Source organism: Rhizophagus irregularis, chromosome 20 (genome assembly GCF_026210795.1).
Source record: "Rhizophagus irregularis chromosome 20, complete sequence".
Taxonomy (NCBI): domain Eukaryota; kingdom Fungi; phylum Glomeromycota; class Glomeromycetes; order Glomerales; family Glomeraceae; genus Rhizophagus; species Rhizophagus irregularis.
The window spans coordinates 3,382,889-3,400,108 of NC_089448.1; the positions used below are offsets into that span (position 1 = coordinate 3,382,889).

At 29.6% G+C, this 17,220-nt stretch overlaps 3 protein-coding genes across 3 annotated transcripts; all 3 read right to left on the minus strand.

Moving 5' to 3' along the window:
* Positions 1-1,468: 1,468 nt before the first annotated feature.
* OCT59_013339 (uncharacterized protein) lies at positions 1,469-1,950 on the minus strand (the record flags this gene model as incomplete). The annotated part of the gene is made up of 3 exons (XM_066140741.1): positions 1,469-1,690; positions 1,794-1,883; positions 1,948-1,950. The coding sequence occupies 3 exons, from the start codon at positions 1,948-1,950 to the stop codon at positions 1,469-1,471; spliced, it is 315 nt and encodes a 104-aa protein (XP_066001592.1).
* An 845-nt stretch (positions 1,951-2,795) lies between these two features.
* OCT59_013340 (uncharacterized protein) lies at positions 2,796-3,263 on the minus strand (the record flags this gene model as incomplete). The annotated part of the gene is made up of 1 exon (XM_066140742.1): positions 2,796-3,263. One exon carries the CDS (start codon positions 3,261-3,263, stop codon positions 2,796-2,798), a length of 468 nt encoding a protein of 155 aa, XP_066001593.1.
* Positions 3,264-15,085: 11,822 nt separating this feature from the next.
* Positions 15,086-16,785, minus strand: OCT59_013341 (uncharacterized protein; the record flags this gene model as incomplete). The annotated part of the gene is made up of 6 exons (XM_066140743.1): positions 15,086-15,099; positions 15,169-15,210; positions 15,296-15,562; positions 16,055-16,172; positions 16,267-16,514; positions 16,596-16,785. The coding sequence occupies 6 exons, from the start codon at positions 16,783-16,785 to the stop codon at positions 15,086-15,088; spliced, it is 879 nt and encodes a 292-aa protein (XP_066001594.1).
* Between the last annotated feature and the right edge of the window lie 435 nt (positions 16,786-17,220).

Here is a 17,220-nt window from a genome sequence, read left to right on the forward strand (position 1 = left end):
ATGTTAATTGGTAAGGCAAGTGGATAATAGGTAGAGAGTTTTCCTGAGATGAACTATGCGATGAAATATGCTTGTTTTCTAGTGAAACAAAAATGCAGCATCTTGCGACTAAGCATGATCAGAGGCTATAGGGGTCACAATTTCTAGTGCAACTTTAAATGCCGAAGGAGTTGTGTAGCAATCAGATAAGTCTTACGGTTGATTTTTAGCTGACCCACGCTGAAGTTTCTTCTCCCCATTCCTCTGCCTTATATTATCACTAACACTTTTCTTGTTCGTCTCATCTACTAGTATAAGAAAGCATCCCTTTCTATCCTCTGATAACTTGAAGCTAGCGGGTATATATCGAGTTATCTATAGATAACCACCCTTATGGCACCACATCATTGACTTCGTGATCAGGCTTACATTGCTCTAAGCAGAGTCGAGTATATCGCATCCGTCCGTAATTCTGCTCCATCTTCGTAACCCTAGCTTAAGTTCAACATTCTCAGTTGAAAAATCTGCTTTACATTTTTCCAGTTCCTCGATTCTGGCCTTAAGCTTGGAAATCTCTTCCATGGCCTCACGTTCTCAGCCTCGATCTTACTAGCAACCTTCTTTCTAAGTTCAGGGATCTCGGCATTCCTGGCCTCGAGCTCACCTTTCTCTGCCTTAACCTCAAGTTCGGTGAAGTGTTGCCTCAATAAATCTACTTCGGATTGCATACCCGTTAATATAATATTATTTATGCTCTGTATGTTAATATTCAAAATTGAAAAATTCACGCGACATCCTGACCAATGGTCTGCAACTTTTGCCAAGAAAAGTTTTTATTAGTATATGCAAAAATAAATACAAAGGATCGGGACGTAGCCCGTGATACATGATTGTTCTATGCTTAATAAAGCTACCTATGCCTGTTTGCTAAAGCTATTCTAAATCCTAATTCGACTTGGTACTGGAAGTACCCTTTCCCGCGAGATTGTCGACCTTACCCTTTTGATTTCTTGCTCACCGCCTAAGTTAACAGCTGAGTCCGCCTTTTGTGCCTCCTCCAATAACCATGTAATATGCCCGAGGACTCTATCAACGTTATCTACATGTTCTTACTATCATATACAAAGGTTACCGGCTTCGATAGTTTGGATCTTAGCCTGTCCTGGTCATCGAGCGAACATTCCATAAAATACCATTTTCCGCATCTGTAACAATTTCATAAGTCTTACCCGTAAACAAACCTTCTTCCTCCACTTCATTTGCATTACGTTTACGATTTTATAGAGCAGATTCGAGTTTTACAGCATTCTGAGCAATGCCCTTATAAATATCTTCGTCCTTTACTTCTGTCACACCGCGGTTTGGAGTAAATCTATCGCGAAATCGACTGGTCCGTGTCCATTAGGTCCTGTAATGTTTTTTTTCAGATCGAAGCTCAACTTGCCTTCGTGTAGATTTACCCAGCGACAAGGTATGAGCAAACATATTGTTATTTCGATGCTTCATTTCCACTGATTGAAATGGACTTAAGACGCGCCTCCAATTCGGCTATAAGATGTTTAAGTATTGCCTGGGAATAATCGTCTTTTAGTTCTTTATGCTCGCAAGTGAAAGGCGGGAACACTGATAATGAATGATCGTCTGATTCGCCAAGACCATAAAGTTGATACCTTTGAGAACGACCGATCAGAAAAGGGTTTTGAGGGCGTTTCTATGAATACGGTGAACTTGAGATTATTTTTTGACACGAACAGCTGAAGCATTCACGTAGGTCTTGATCAATACGAGGAGAGTATTTTCCGCTGTCATTTAACATGTTGAGCACTGCCCCCATCATTTTCAAGTGCAGGGTGTTCGATATTCACTGTCCTTCGTCCGTTTCGAGCTAACGACGATATCGAAGTCTGCAATGCAAAGCCAGTTAGAAAAATTTTCACGAAGTAACTCTTCCCACTATTTTTTATATACCATAAACGGACTTGTTGAGTAATGCTTTCGACGAGGTAAGTTTGTCAAGTAATTCCTGTTCACGGCTCGAAGTGGCGGTTGACACGAGCGCTTCGACTAGGACATAAATACATTCTTCGGTTGGTGAATCAGGAAAGTGTTTCGAGTTTGTCTTTGTCTTTGAGATTGCCTAAGTGATCGTCGCGATCGTCAGGGATTTTCACCTTCCATAGCTTGAGCTTGTCTGCGTCTACACCAGCAAAGTCGTTTTGTTTTTCGCCTTTATATCTCCTTGAGGTCACTAATATTCTCGTCCCTACTAATTTTAACAAGACAGAGTTAAACAGAACAAAGTGATAGACATGTTTTTCGGCTTATGTAGTATTTTTTGCGAAATTTTATTGGTGCAAGCTAGCGTATGTAAGCGTATGTGAGGACAAGTGTAAAATTTGTGAAAAAATACCAAAGCCTAGTATATGTGAGAAAATGAGCGTTTCACAGATCTGCTGTGTGATTCATTAATTTTGTATTTTGTAGCACAATGCAATCATTACGTGACTTTTGACGATGAATATGTCAATACTTTATTATTTACGAACTATTACAAAAAATAAAATTGCGAATAGATCGCTTACATAATGCAATGAGAAAAATATATTATTCAATGACTGTTAATGCTTGTTGTTTTTGATTTTCAATACGGAAATAACGTCCAGCGTAATTTCATAACTATACATCCAAAGTATAATATAACTGCACTATGAAAAAACACTATGAAAACATACAAAACAAAAATGTATATTATCAGCACAAAAACTGCATGGATTTCTTTTGTAGGGAGGCCGCGTTACTCTATAGTGCCAGCAAAATCAGAAACCAAAATTAGCATATGCACAAGCATGGGTTTCTACAATATTTGGATCATTATCGGTTTTATCTCCAATTATTACTGTAATTATGTATGCACTAGGAAGTATTGGTGTTGGAACATCTGGTACATCAATTGAAAATGGAGCTGCGTTCGCATAATAAAAATCCAAAGCCTTATTATAACTACTTATGAGAGCATGGTTCTGATCAGTATACAGAACTATAATTTCGGTTTTATAAGGAGTGATTTCATAACCTAACATTACTCCTTCAACTGTATAATTATTGGGTTGATTAGAAACAGGGGGGAAAGGATTAAGGTTTGCATAGATGGTAGAGCCGCTAGGATTTGTATATGGACATGGCAAACCTACGTCTCTACTTCTTTTAAGAAATTGATATGGAACAGCATTGACCATGGCAAGTGCAGCCAATAAAAGGAATGCAAATATCAAATTTCGGTTCATGATTATTTTGTGAAGAAGATAGTTTGAAAAATATCTGCTGGGTTGAATTATTTCTTTTGTGAATATTAATTATTTAAATGTGTTTATTAATAATTTAGCTTCAGAGTTACTACTTTCTTTTTATAAGAAAATACCAGACCAATGGATTTCGTATTTCTTCCTTTTTTAAAACATTTGATGATCCGTTCCTATCTAATTCAAGCAAAAGTATCGGACTTAACCCCCCTTATTATAAAATATAATTTGCCTAATTCAATGTTCATACTAAATTAAAATATGGATCGACCAACCCGGGGTGAAAATGGATTAACCCATTGATTTCCGCCGATTGTATCTCTCTCCAGTTGATGAACATGTACAAACAGTACCCGCTGGATTTCCTTGGATCATTCGTCATTTTTTCAGTTTTTATATGGAGGGCCATTGCCGAGATCCTTCGCCTGTGGACTGTTTTTTCTATACGAAAAAAGTACCTTGTTTTCTTTGCATTATAGAAGAATCGATAGATAGACCTGCTGTAAACATTGTGTTATTATTCCATTTGAAAATTTGATTTAAATTTAATTAGTAATACACACCCCTCCCTCAAAAATATATTTTTCGGAGCAACCTATCTCAGAAATGTTAGAAGTTTTTCTTGGCAAAACTCTTCACAAAAATAAGTTATTCTGCCCTCCTGAAAAGTGTAGCTTTGAAGGAAAAGGCTGAACTTCCACATGCTCCTACATGCTTTATATCCCTTTTTACTCACTAGATTCGAAAAAAATATTAACAATAATATAGCTTTTTATCTGCCCTTTAAAACGGAATGAGTTAAATTTGTTTAATATTTGCGCTCGTGTGTAATAAATGTCTAAAAAAGTACCATTTTGTTTAATTTTTGTCTTTTTTTGTAATAAAAAATAAATCGGACAAAATGGTGCTTTTTTAAACGTTTTTTAAAAGACGTCTAAAAAAGCACGATTTATGTCTTATTACAAAAAAAAAACAAAATTAAACAAAATGGTACTTTTTTAGACATTAATTTACATTACATTTACCTATAAAAAAAACGAAATGAGTTAATATTATTTAATATTTGTGCTCATGTGTAATAAATATTACAGTACATTATATACAAACCATGTTAAGATGCTCGTAGGGATATCGTACAATAGTTATATAACATTAATTAATGATTTGTACAAAGACTTTATTATTTTAAATTTTATACATGCATTGTATGTATTTTAAGTTTGATAGGGTCTGGCTTATTTCCGGCAATCATTTCACCGACAATTAACTTACCGACAGAGACAATCATTTTACTGACAGTTTTGAAATCCCAATCCTTAATCTCTTTGTTTTGAACGTTTTCTGGTTATTGCTTGGTAAACACCCGGGTTTCTTCAAGATGATGTTGGTCAGTCAACTAGTAAATCAAAACTATATGGGTACCATATAAAAACTTATTATCGAATTTTTTTGTGAAACAAAAACGTCGATCCTTTATTATATAATAATTGAGGTAATATCATTATATCATGGCGGATTTATGAATACCTCAAAATTTGTCCGTCATGTCAAATTAAATAAATATTTGATAGTCTTTTAGTCACCAAATTTTTATTTAAGTCCCAAATTTGTTAGTGAACAGGCAAAAATGAGCTCTAAAAAAATTTTTTGTACCCCAAATCTTGCGTCTAACCAATTTTTCCGTTACCTAACCAATTTTTCCAGTGTTAAAGGTGCGTCATTATTTGACATTTTTTAGGAAAAAAGCTTAATGTTCCTGTAAGTCAATTTTAATTCCTGAGGGCGCAGCAGGTTTTTGCCAAATTTCATAAATCCGCCGCAATGATCGTAAATTGTTAAATTTTGAGTCTTTTAAAAATTGATGAGAAGAATGATGCTTATAAAAGCTTTGAGAAAGATAGCTATATGCTTTTTGCTGCAAATATGGTGAAAATATCTTCCCTTTATTTGGCTATTTTGGATATTGCATAATTGAAATAAAATTTCTTGCCGGAGATATATCTTTCTCAGGTAATTCTAAATTAAATGGGATTTTTGTGGATTCTTATCATAATAGGTGCCTCTTCATTAATAGATAACACTTCTTTATCAAAAAACATCTCTTCATTGACAGAATATACACCTTCACTGGTAGATGATGCCTTTTCATTAGTTTTCCAATATTTATCAAGACGTGCTTTATTTGCTTTTTTTTAAATGGAACCGGCGTTTGTATGATTTATATATATCCATTTCTTACTGTTAAATTAGATGTACAACTTTAACTATTTTGTATCTTAAGAAAAAAAACTATATGAAAATCATTAATTAAACCCAAAGTTACGAAGCTATTTGATATAAGATACCTAGTATTTAGTTTGAAAAGTCAAACTTTGATATATAGATAGATTTTTGTCTATAATACTAGAAAATTTAATCATACTTTACAGAAACTTCAAGATCATAGCGATGGCTTAATGCGCAGTAACTGCGTTATAAATACATAGTGACCACATTATGTAATCGTAAAGAAATTACATAGATGCAGTTACTGCGCATTAAGCCATCGCTACGATCTTGAAGTTTCTGTAAAGTAGTTCATAAAAATTAATTGATACCAAAATAGCCGAGAAAGAAGTTGTTATCCAATCTGGGCATTTAAAAAAATAAGCTTTACGTTTATATAAATAATGTGTTGATCAAAGTTCAATCAAAAAATTTAAATAAGCTTACTATATTTAGTTAACCACATATAGTTTTTATTTACTTAGTTGACTGACCACTCCAATGTTTCATCATCAATTTCCATACCCTAACCTAATACTAAACCTTAATATTCCTAATCCTAACTGAAATTTGGGATTTGACGTTTCAGGATTTAGAGTGTCGGATAATGTACCTTCGGGATTTTGTGTTTTGGGATTTCGTACCAAGCCCCCTAAAGATTGAATAAAATTAATTTTCCTTTAATTAGCTAGGATATGAAATTAAATTAAATTTCCCTGTAAAAAAAGTCGATCCGTTTCTTATATTCCATCTTTTTCTGTAAAAGGCTCATATTTCCGTAGTAATGAATAACCTTATATTATGGGATTAATCAAATTATTTAAATTATTTATATTTTCCGTGAATGGATCGCGAAAGGCTGGAGTTTTTACAGAATAGGATGAGAGTAAGCAAATTTTCCTCAGCAAAGATACAATATATTACAATTCTACTTATTACATCTTACTTGAAAGGAACGAGAAAGCTAGGATCCAGAAATATATATATAGGAATCAGGTGATGAAAAAAATTTTTTACTATGAGCTGTATGCATTTTTTCAGGGCCGGAATTATGATAATGCCAGTCTGTTACTATAAGGCCACACAAATTCAATTTTTCGGTTCACTTCACCCGGCCGGGTCACTTTTTCAAATTTCAATAAAAAAAAGTTTATATATAAAAAGTTTATCACGTGATCAATACATAATTTTATTGGCGGGTAAGTTTATCACGTGGCTGAGAACTTCTGGAGCGAAAATAAAATCTTTCCCCTTCAAAAGTCAACCAATCAGATATCACGATTTTATATATAAACTTTTTTTATTAATAAACAATAAACTCCGGGTTCCCAGGTCAATTTTAAATTTCAATGTTACGTGAACCGAAAAATTGAATTTGCGTGGCCTAATAGGAAATAAAATTTTGACTGGCACTATCAAAAATTATCTAAAAAAGGAAAGATTTTCATGATTCAAAATACGCAAACTCAAACCTTGACCCTTTTATATATATTTCTGGGTCCTAGAAAACAGTCATATTATGGGGGAAAATAATACGAAGGACTCTTTCTGACGATCATTCTGCCCAAATTTTTTGCGGAAGGAAAAACGTCTTTTACGAGTTTTTTTATTAATAAAATCCAAATAAAAAACCTCAAAAATGGAGTCAGCATACAAATTTACAGAATATAGATATAGGTTTCTAAAAGAAACAAAAAATATTTTCAGTGCGAACTCAAAGACCCCAGCAAAAAGCCAAGAAAGAGTACCAAGAGACGGCGGTCTCAGCAAAACTGAACAGAGCTTCCTGGAGTTGATACGGAATAACGCTGTACGAAAAAAAGAGACTATACAAGAAATAGTTTTAAAGTGTACAGCAACGTCTTTCGACGTCTATATAGATGAAATAAAAAGACTCTCATGGGAAAATTCAAAGTTGCGAGAAGAGCTGCGGAGGTAAGATCACATGATGGACAAGAAAGGCAAGTTGGAGAAAACACAAGAACGAATAATATCGCAGAAAAATGAGCAAATAAGGAAAATTTCGCAAGAAGTAGAGAAAACGAGATCAGAACTAAAAAAGGTTAAAATTGGCGTTAACAAAGAATTCGATCAGCTGAAAAAATCCAAAAAAGGAAGATCGACATCAAATAGGAGAAAACGGGAAGAAATTTTAGAGATACCAGTTTTACCCGAAAATGTTAGTAATGATCAGCAGGCCAAGGAGGCACGTGACATATTTTTCTACGATATACCAAATATTGGAGTGAAGACGACGTAAGAACAAATCTGATGAAGATAGGAACGGTTTATAGACTGCAAATTCGAGGTCAATACAAATACAAAACCGTTAAGGCAAAAATCGCTTTGAACGAAAACTTTACAAAAACGTTCTTAGATGGATATTTCGGTATTTGTATTAGCAAAAACTTTATCAGATGGTACGACGCGAAACTAGGTTTGAAAGGACGACAAGAGCGGGATCAATGGCAGACTGTGAGAGACCTAACTAACGAAGAAATGGAATCCATAAAGAGGGAAAACACATACGACTTCACGAAAAAACTGCAACAAACTTCCAAGACGGCGTTCATTAAAATTATCAAAATCACAAAAAATTGGAAAGTGATTGGATATTTCAGGAACCTCAAAGAAATGGAAGAAGCAGTGGAGGATTCATGCACACAGGGAGATATTAATAGAGTTTGGCTTGTGAGAAACAAGAAGACGATATATAAAGACGGTGATGCTAAGACAAGAGCGATGAAAGTACAAGAGAAGATAGTACAAGAAAAGGTTATAGCTACGGAAAATAGGGAAAACAGGATGAGATCACCTTTACGGCTGGCAAGTGAACCGAAGACACCTATCACACCACCGGAGAGAATTTATAGAGAATTAGGGAACTTCGCCTCACGAAAAGAAAGCTTATTACATCCATCAAAAGTGGAAGAAAAGCCACTAAGGATAAGCAAGACGCCAGACGAAAACGAAGTTGTCGAGATGATTAAAAAATGGAGAGTAGGAGAAGAGAATACTCCAGATCATAATGACACTTCAGAAAACAAAGGGCAACAACTGAAGAAAGATAACGTAGTGCCTGAAGAAGCGGTTGATATCATAAAAGATTACAGAACAACGAATAAAATCAAATATGTTCAGTATCAAGAATCAACCCACAATGGTAGTCTAATCGACAAATTAATGGAAGTGAAAGATGTCTTCAATCAACTGTCCAACGCAATGGAATGGGAAAGAATCAATACAGAGGCCCTGCATTTAGTGAGCAAGGAGAATAAGATTGATTCAATGGAGAAAGCTAAAGATTGGGCAATGGAGAGAAACAATTTCTTCCATTTAGGACAAAGAATTATCAGTTTAGCGGAACAAATGAAAATATTCCAGGAATATACAACCATGAACGATAATTTTAAATAAAGATTGGAGAATGAAAATCGATACCAAGACGAAAAGAAAATTGGAGAAAAGAGACCAATTCTGGAATCGCCGAGTAAATGGAGTGAGATAGAAGATGTAGAAGAAAGAAGCAAAGCTTTCACTGAAATGTATAAGGAGAAGAGGCAAAGAGAGCAATTGATTTCTTTTTCACCATCGGCAATTTACGGAATTGAAGAAGATACAGAAGAGGAAGAGATAGAGGAAAAAGAGGTAGAACCCGAAGCATCACCATCAAAGAAGAAAAGTGGAAAGAAAAAGAAAAAGAAGAATAACAAGAAGTGAAGAGAGAAGGAAGAGACTTACGAGGAGAAATGAACTATATTTTAATCGAAGTCACGTGATTCACGTAAAAAAGATTCCGATAACAAAAATTCACAACAAAAATGTATTTTATTTCAACTTGTTCAATTTAGTTTAGAATACTAACTTTTATTTTTTTTGTAGGTATAAGGGGGATTTGGTGGAATGAACTGTTTGGGTGTGGGACCGTTGGGACTCGTCTTTTGAAGCTGCACATGGCAGACCTGAACATCATTACACATTTCATCTTTAATCCTACACTTTAAAATTTAGAATTCAAATAGTTAGGTTTCACAAATAGTATAGTTTGCTAGTTTTAGGCATTTTATTTTCAGGTAGTATATTTATTTTATTAATTTTCTGTAATGTTTCTTTTTGTTTTGTTCGATTACTCTGTTATAGGGTTGTCACGTGTTTAGCATGGTCGGCTCTAAGTATCCTGTAATTTAGGATAAGTTACTTGACTATAAATCCTAATAAAGATGCATTACAGTTTTAAAAAAAAAAAAAAAAAAAAAAAAAAAGTCATATTATGGGCTTTTGCTCCTCCTCCTAGTTTAACAGGTTTTTTATGGCAATGGATGCATTCTCCAGTAAGTATATTTTTAATTCTTTTATTCTTTTTCATTGGTTCAGGATATGAAGATTTATATTTACAATAATCCTTATTATATGGTCGTACGTGATTATTATTATTATTATTTATTATGTTAATATTAATTTTTATCAATGAATTTTTTTTTAATATTAATTTTTTATGAATGATTTTTTATAAAAATTCAAAGACAAATGATTACTTTTTTATACTTTTTTTTTTCTTTATAAATAAATTGGTTTGAATTTCAATTATAATATCTATTTAAATTTTTACAAAGATGACTAATAATTTTTACATTGATATCACATGATTTAATAAACTTTAAAAATTTGTACTATATAACTAATTAATTAGGAAATAATTCAATGTGTTGTGAACTACTAAATAATAACAATTATATTATAAGTGAAACAGTCTAAAATTTAAATGCACTATTAATAAAAGAATAGTACTAATAACATAGAATTTTTACTTATAAATGCAGGGAATTAGGATGATTTTATTGATAATTTCAAAGATATGTGGATATGTAAGTATAATGTATTATACCACATTTTCTAATAGTTATGGATGATGTTTATTTAAGGAAGAGATTTCTAAAGGTAGAACTTTGATTATATTCTATATATATCAAATAAATAGCGAGGCGTAATGAAGCGTGTTTCAAAAAAAAAATATAATTAAAATTAATAAGCAGAATATTTTTATTATAATGAAGATTTTATGATAAAAGCAATTGAGAAATCTGTGGTAGAAGAAGGAATAGACGTAGCATGGATTGTTAAACCCTTTGATAAAGTTTTTAAAGTGATTTATGTCTAGTAAATATTTGTAATTCAGCTATTTCTTTTCTAAATCAGTAAGTATTGATACGCATTTTGATACACATTTAATTTAATAAGAAATGAAGCCAATTTCCAAATGAATTTATTGATACTACTTTAAAGAGGAATTCAGAGGAATGAGACAGTTGTATCAACAAATACGATAATACATTCCGTAATGATGAAATCAAAGTAAACAGGAAATATACTAACTAAATCAAGAATTACAAGATGTATTTGACGACCAATTTAAGGATTTTAAAGGAAATTAAATAATAATAAGGGTGAAATTTTTTTGAAGATTATTTTATCGTTTTTTCTCATTCGTCATAAATATCAAAAAATCCAAAAAAACCATAAAATTCTAAAAAAGGTATAATTTGTTTTACGTAAAATTATGATATATAAAGATAGTAATATCGTGGTTTTACCACTACACTGCACCACTTTTCACATTTATTCCTAATATCAAGAACATATAAGAAATTTGGTAATTACTAGATTAATATCTCTGTATTTCGTCTTTTCTCTTTACATAATTATGGACATTAAATACAATTTATAATATGACAGAAAAAAAAATATATTGACATAAACGCAGTATGGAAGTATTGAGCATAAATTTCTTTAAAATTATTGGATAACAAATGATAAAAATAAAAAATCCTACAAACAATATCGTGAAATTTAAAATTTCGCAGTTATGATAAATTCTAAAATTTTTATCAAGAACAAATATTTATATTTAGTAGATCGAGATTACGTGAGATCAAATTTTTTTGTAAGGATACTGAATTAATCAAATATTACTGCTAAATTTTATAATTTGAATAATACTACAAATATTAATATATTACATTTTTTTTTTTTACAAAAGTATACAAGTATACATAATAATTGATAAATGAAGCGAGTGATTGATATTTAAAACTAAAACATTAGTCCTACTTTGAACAAGAAAAATACTCACTTTAGTAGAATCATAAAAGGTTTCTTTTATAGCGGAAGCATTAAAACATTAGGAGCTATTCATACTGAAAAGAACCATATTCATCCCTCACATTTAACTGAATAAAAATATGAACAACCTGAAATTTTGTTATCAACGAACAATTATGAATTAATATCGAAATCTCATTAATTTCGATTATACTCTTATCAGTTGAAGTTTTCGTACGAAAAGCGATTTTTGAAATGATCATTGTTTCTTCGGATCTTGTTTTCGCAAATTTTACGAGTGAATTTACGTTTTAAAATTTTAGGAGACTTAGAGAAGAATTTTTTGGCCTTATTAGGTGATTTATTAGGCCAGAATTCATTACCATCTAGTTTCTGTGAAATTTCGGCAGGATGAGAATGGTCATTTTGTGTAATAAATTCAGGGATGAATTTTTTATCAAAGATCGAAAAGTTGATATTGAAAATAGTAGTTTGCATATTAATGAGAATCGCTAAAAAGGATTTTGTAAAAGCAGTGCTTTCTTTTATAATTATTTCTTTTCTCGTTAAAAAAGAAAACTTTTGTTCCAAGTTTATCAAGAAGCTATTATTATTATTTCCGAACAGAAAGAAAATCATACATAAATATTTGTGGTATACTGTACATTTTAAATATTTTGAAGTAATTCATTGTTAAAAATTATTTAGGAGGTTCGCATTAAAATGACAGAATTATCGTGTAGATTTTTCCTTTTTTGAATAATTCCGACCATCGCTAGCCCTTTTGGGATATGATTTTATGTAAATGTTGCAGATCTGCTCGGGTCTCATGTAATCGTTTTTGAGTTAATTAATAAAATAACCATATAAAGCGAATAAAGGTGAGAAATAATTGATCAATTATTATATTGTACTTGTGATTTTATTAAAAAAAAAAGAAAGTTTCATCGTAATAAAATTTTATACATTAAAAAACAGGTTTACATATTGCTCGAAAATTATCAGAATATCTATCTTCTAAAAACTTTTTTTGTTCATTAAAATTTATAACGCTTTTATATTTGGATTAGGATTATTAGGATTTAATATTTAATATACTAAATATTTTGCGAATGTTCGTAAATATTTCATTAAGATAAATATGAAATATAAAGGAGGGACTGGAGGGTTGAATCTAACTTTAATACTGAATTAACAACTTTTAATGATACTACTTTATAAAACAATAGATCTAATTATTGAACATGAAATTGGTTATCATCTTATAATAAATTTCTATTCTTGGATTTATTATAAGAAAATTCAAAAAGAAAATTCTTTTTATATAGTATATTATTTATTACTATAATTGTCGAATTGAACTTGGACAAAGTATCCAGATTTAGATAAACAAAGTGCATAGTAGTATTTAGAGTGGTATCGTTTGTGAAACAACAATTAATATAGAAAATAAGAATACAAGGTATTGGGAATAGTATTATTAAATCTTCAGAAGCATGATTAAAATAAAATTAATAAAATAAATAAATACATTTGTCAAAATTCTGATAATTGAAATATGTAATAAATAATGAGTTTATTGAAAGTTGTTACAATAGTATAATAGTCGAAAATCGTTATCCGAAATGATGTGTAACCTGACAAATTATATCCGGCTGAGACGATGTTCGGAACTACTGTCTGGTTAGAAGATACGTGAAGTAACTCGACAAATGAAGATAACCATCTACCGTAAAATTTACTTTTTTGGAGAATAAGTAGAATAAATAAAAATTTTTAGGAAACAAATTATTAAATAATTTAATATTATTCGAATAATTATTAGTTGAGGTAGTAAAAATAATATAAATGTAAATACCCATCCAAAATTTGGCTCAAAATAACTAATTTTGCGATCTACTTCAATATTTGTAAAATTCTTTATAAAATAAGTGTAAATTGTTACCACTCACATATTCCTTTATTAAAATATAGTTTTATATTACAAAATCTTGAGTAATATATAATATTTAACAAATTGTATTTTTGTTTTTGATTTTTAAAATAACTAACAATATAGTAAAAATTTTATATATACTCACCGGATATAGTTAAATTATTTGCCAATGAAGCAAACAGATATTTTTTATCATTGATATTTGAAGTTTCATACCGTGGAAGTCAATGTTGCTAAAGTTTCAGATGATTCGAAATTTCAGATCAATCAGATTTTTAGATTTTTTCCATCAAGTAAGTACAAACCTTTTTACATCATTTTTGTACTATCAATATATTATATTATTTCCCAAATTTAGACATTTTAATTAAATTAATTTCAACATTGAATTACATACAAGTTGATTTGTAGTATTATCATAGCTTTGAAAATTAATACATGGTTAAAAAAGGCAAACTATACTTGGTGTAAATTATACGTGTAACAAGAAACCATCACACGAGTCAATTTCATAAATATTATGTAAATGTATTTAATGTATTTAACTCAGATGTTTACTATTAAAGCGAAAATAATTATTTTTTTATTTTTTATCCAATATATAATGCGAAAGGCCACTTATAAATATTCCGTTGTATTTAAAAGTTGTTTTCTAATTGGAAAATTTTGATTTTTAACCATAAATTTATTTGATAATATGTTTCATTAACAGAATCAATGGAAATTAACGTTAATATACTCGCAATGTTTCATTATATCATTTTCCAATGATTTAGATTTTATAACGATATTTTGCAATTTCTGATTTGTATGTATCTCGATTTACCACATATGGATATATGTTACATTCTCTTTCACTTTAAATAAATGTTAATCATTATTGATAATTCATTATACATACTATATATTAATATATCCCATTCCGTTTTTTCATCTTTAATAATATTTTTTTTTCTTTACATATAAAGTTAAGAATATTAAAAGTAGGTTATTTTTTTACATAAATATAATAATTTAAAATCTTATATAACTTTTCGTTTGAGAAATTTTATAAACATTATTAGACAGAAGAATATCTCAATATAAAACCAATAATTTTAACAATTTTTTTTTTTTACTATTTACAATATATATATAATTCTTATAATATTACTCTTTCAAAATATTTACACCACTAAAAGATTTGTTGATTGATTTAAATATGATCCAACCCGAACTTAAAAATCTGGGCCGGGTCATAATAAGGTTTTTGACCTCCATTTGAGTTGAATAACTTTACAATATTTATTAAAGATTAACATAAAATACAATTGTAATTTTTTACTTTGTTGCAATTTTATAACATATTACATACAATTCATTCTATTTATTTTTCATATAATTTTATAAATAATAATACTTTATTTAATCATAAAAAATACATTCCAATAAAATATCATATCTGTAGTAATGTTAAAGAAAATAAATAATAAATAATAAAGAAATTTATAACCTTCCTTTCTTTTATTCAGCTGCTTTTATCTATAAGTGAAAAATAAATTATTAAATAATATTATTAATAAAATAAATCATATAAACTGAAATAAGTACCTAGGTCTAGTTTAGTAATAAAATCTATTGCTTCTATTGATTCTATAATATAAAAAAAAAATAATTATATACGTCAAATAAAATATTTAAAGAATGCTTTTGTAAAGTAAATTAGGAAATTAATTACCTGAATATTCTCCAAATGAATTATCATCATCCTTGTTATCAATAGCATTTTTTGGTTCTGGAAGATTTTTAAAATCTAAAAGTCTACTTGTGTAAACCGCTTGAGGATTTGTAGTATATGAAAGAGTAGGTCCAGTATATAATGATGATGATGATGTTAACTTTTCATTGATTTTATCTGATTCTTCAATTTGCTTATTGATTTCACGATCACTCTGATATTTACTACAACAATATAAATCCCATAATAAATTATATAATTCATTAGCTTTAGGTCGTTTTAAAGGATCAGTATCCCAACATTGTTTAATTATGTTTAAAATTAATTGAGGAATTTTGTAATTTGATTTTGGCCTAAGTCCTTGACAAATGCTAATAGCTAAGAATTTATCATGAGTAATATCATGATAAGGGGGAAGCCCTGTACAGACTTCATATGCAATAATTCCAAATCCATAAATATCGCTTTCTTGAGTGTATCCTTTTCCTCTTAAAACTTCTGGTGCTACATAGGGTAATACTCCATATAGTTCTTTACATTCATTTTGAGATGATTTTACATTTGCTGGTCGACATAATCCTAAATCAGTAATAAGAACAAAATCGCTATCTTTTAATATATTACCACAATGAAAATCACGATGAATTAACCCTTTTTTATGAATATTATTGAGGCCTCGTGCAATATCGTATAAAATATCCAACTTTTCATTCCATTCTGTTGAATTAAAACTATTATTTAAATGTTGTCTTAAACTACCATTTTGTACATATCCCATTACTATCATAAAATTTCTAGATTCTGGATCTTTAGTAATGCCATAACACCATGCTATACTAGAACTTATATATTCTGACAAAATCATATGTGTTTCAATCTAAAAAAGAATCCATAATAATAATAATTAATAGATAGTTTAACATTTATAATAGGACAATATCTTGAAATTATATACAAAATAAGTAACTTACTTCTCTTAAAAAATCGGATGTAATATCTTGAGAATTATGTAAACATTTTAAAACAACTGGAAAATTCTCATATGTCTTAATATAAGATTTACTTCTTGTCCATTTATTATTCTCAAAATCCCAACTTCTTATATATCCATCTTTCCAAATTGCTTTATAAATAGTTCCAAATCCTCCTTTTGTCAAGTATTCAATATTTTCAAATCTATCATATTCAATCCATTCTAAAACTTCCCTATGATTTTTAGCTTTTAGTTGTGTTTTTTGAATAAACTTATCAACTTCATGATTTCCACTAGTCCAATTTTTGAAATTTTGTTGAAATTTACATTGACACCAAAGATAAGAAGCTCTAAGTTGCTTACATTCCTTGCATAAACCATTTTCTTTATAACGTTCTTTCAATTCTTCATTTAATATTAACTTATCAATTAACAAACTTTGTTCTTCAGTTAGGTCCTCATGGTCAAAATCTTTTATTTGCTCAAATACATCATCAGTGATCATAAATTCTTCCATATTGGATTAATAAATGTGACTTCAATTTTATGTTTAAACAGAATAGAAAAGATTTTTTTTTTTAAAAAAAAAAGGCATTAAAAAGTATTACAGTTGCACAGCAGCGATTGACAAATTTTATAAAGTGTTCAAGAAGTCAGCTGATGATCACAGAAATCACGGATCATTTAAGTAAGAAATTTCCTTTTTTATAAATCCCTGACTATAAATACTTGTTTCACAAAAAAAAAAAAGCTTTGTCGATCATCAAACACCAAAATATTATTTGTTAGTAAATTATACTACAGTATATAGGTACTTTATTGAAATTTTGAAAAATACTGTACAGTACAGTCAATCAATATCATTATAAGTAACAACGTGTATTAAAAATTATGATAATTAGAATCGTGTTAAAATTGTTAGATTAAAAAAAGTATTATCCAATTAGTTTAG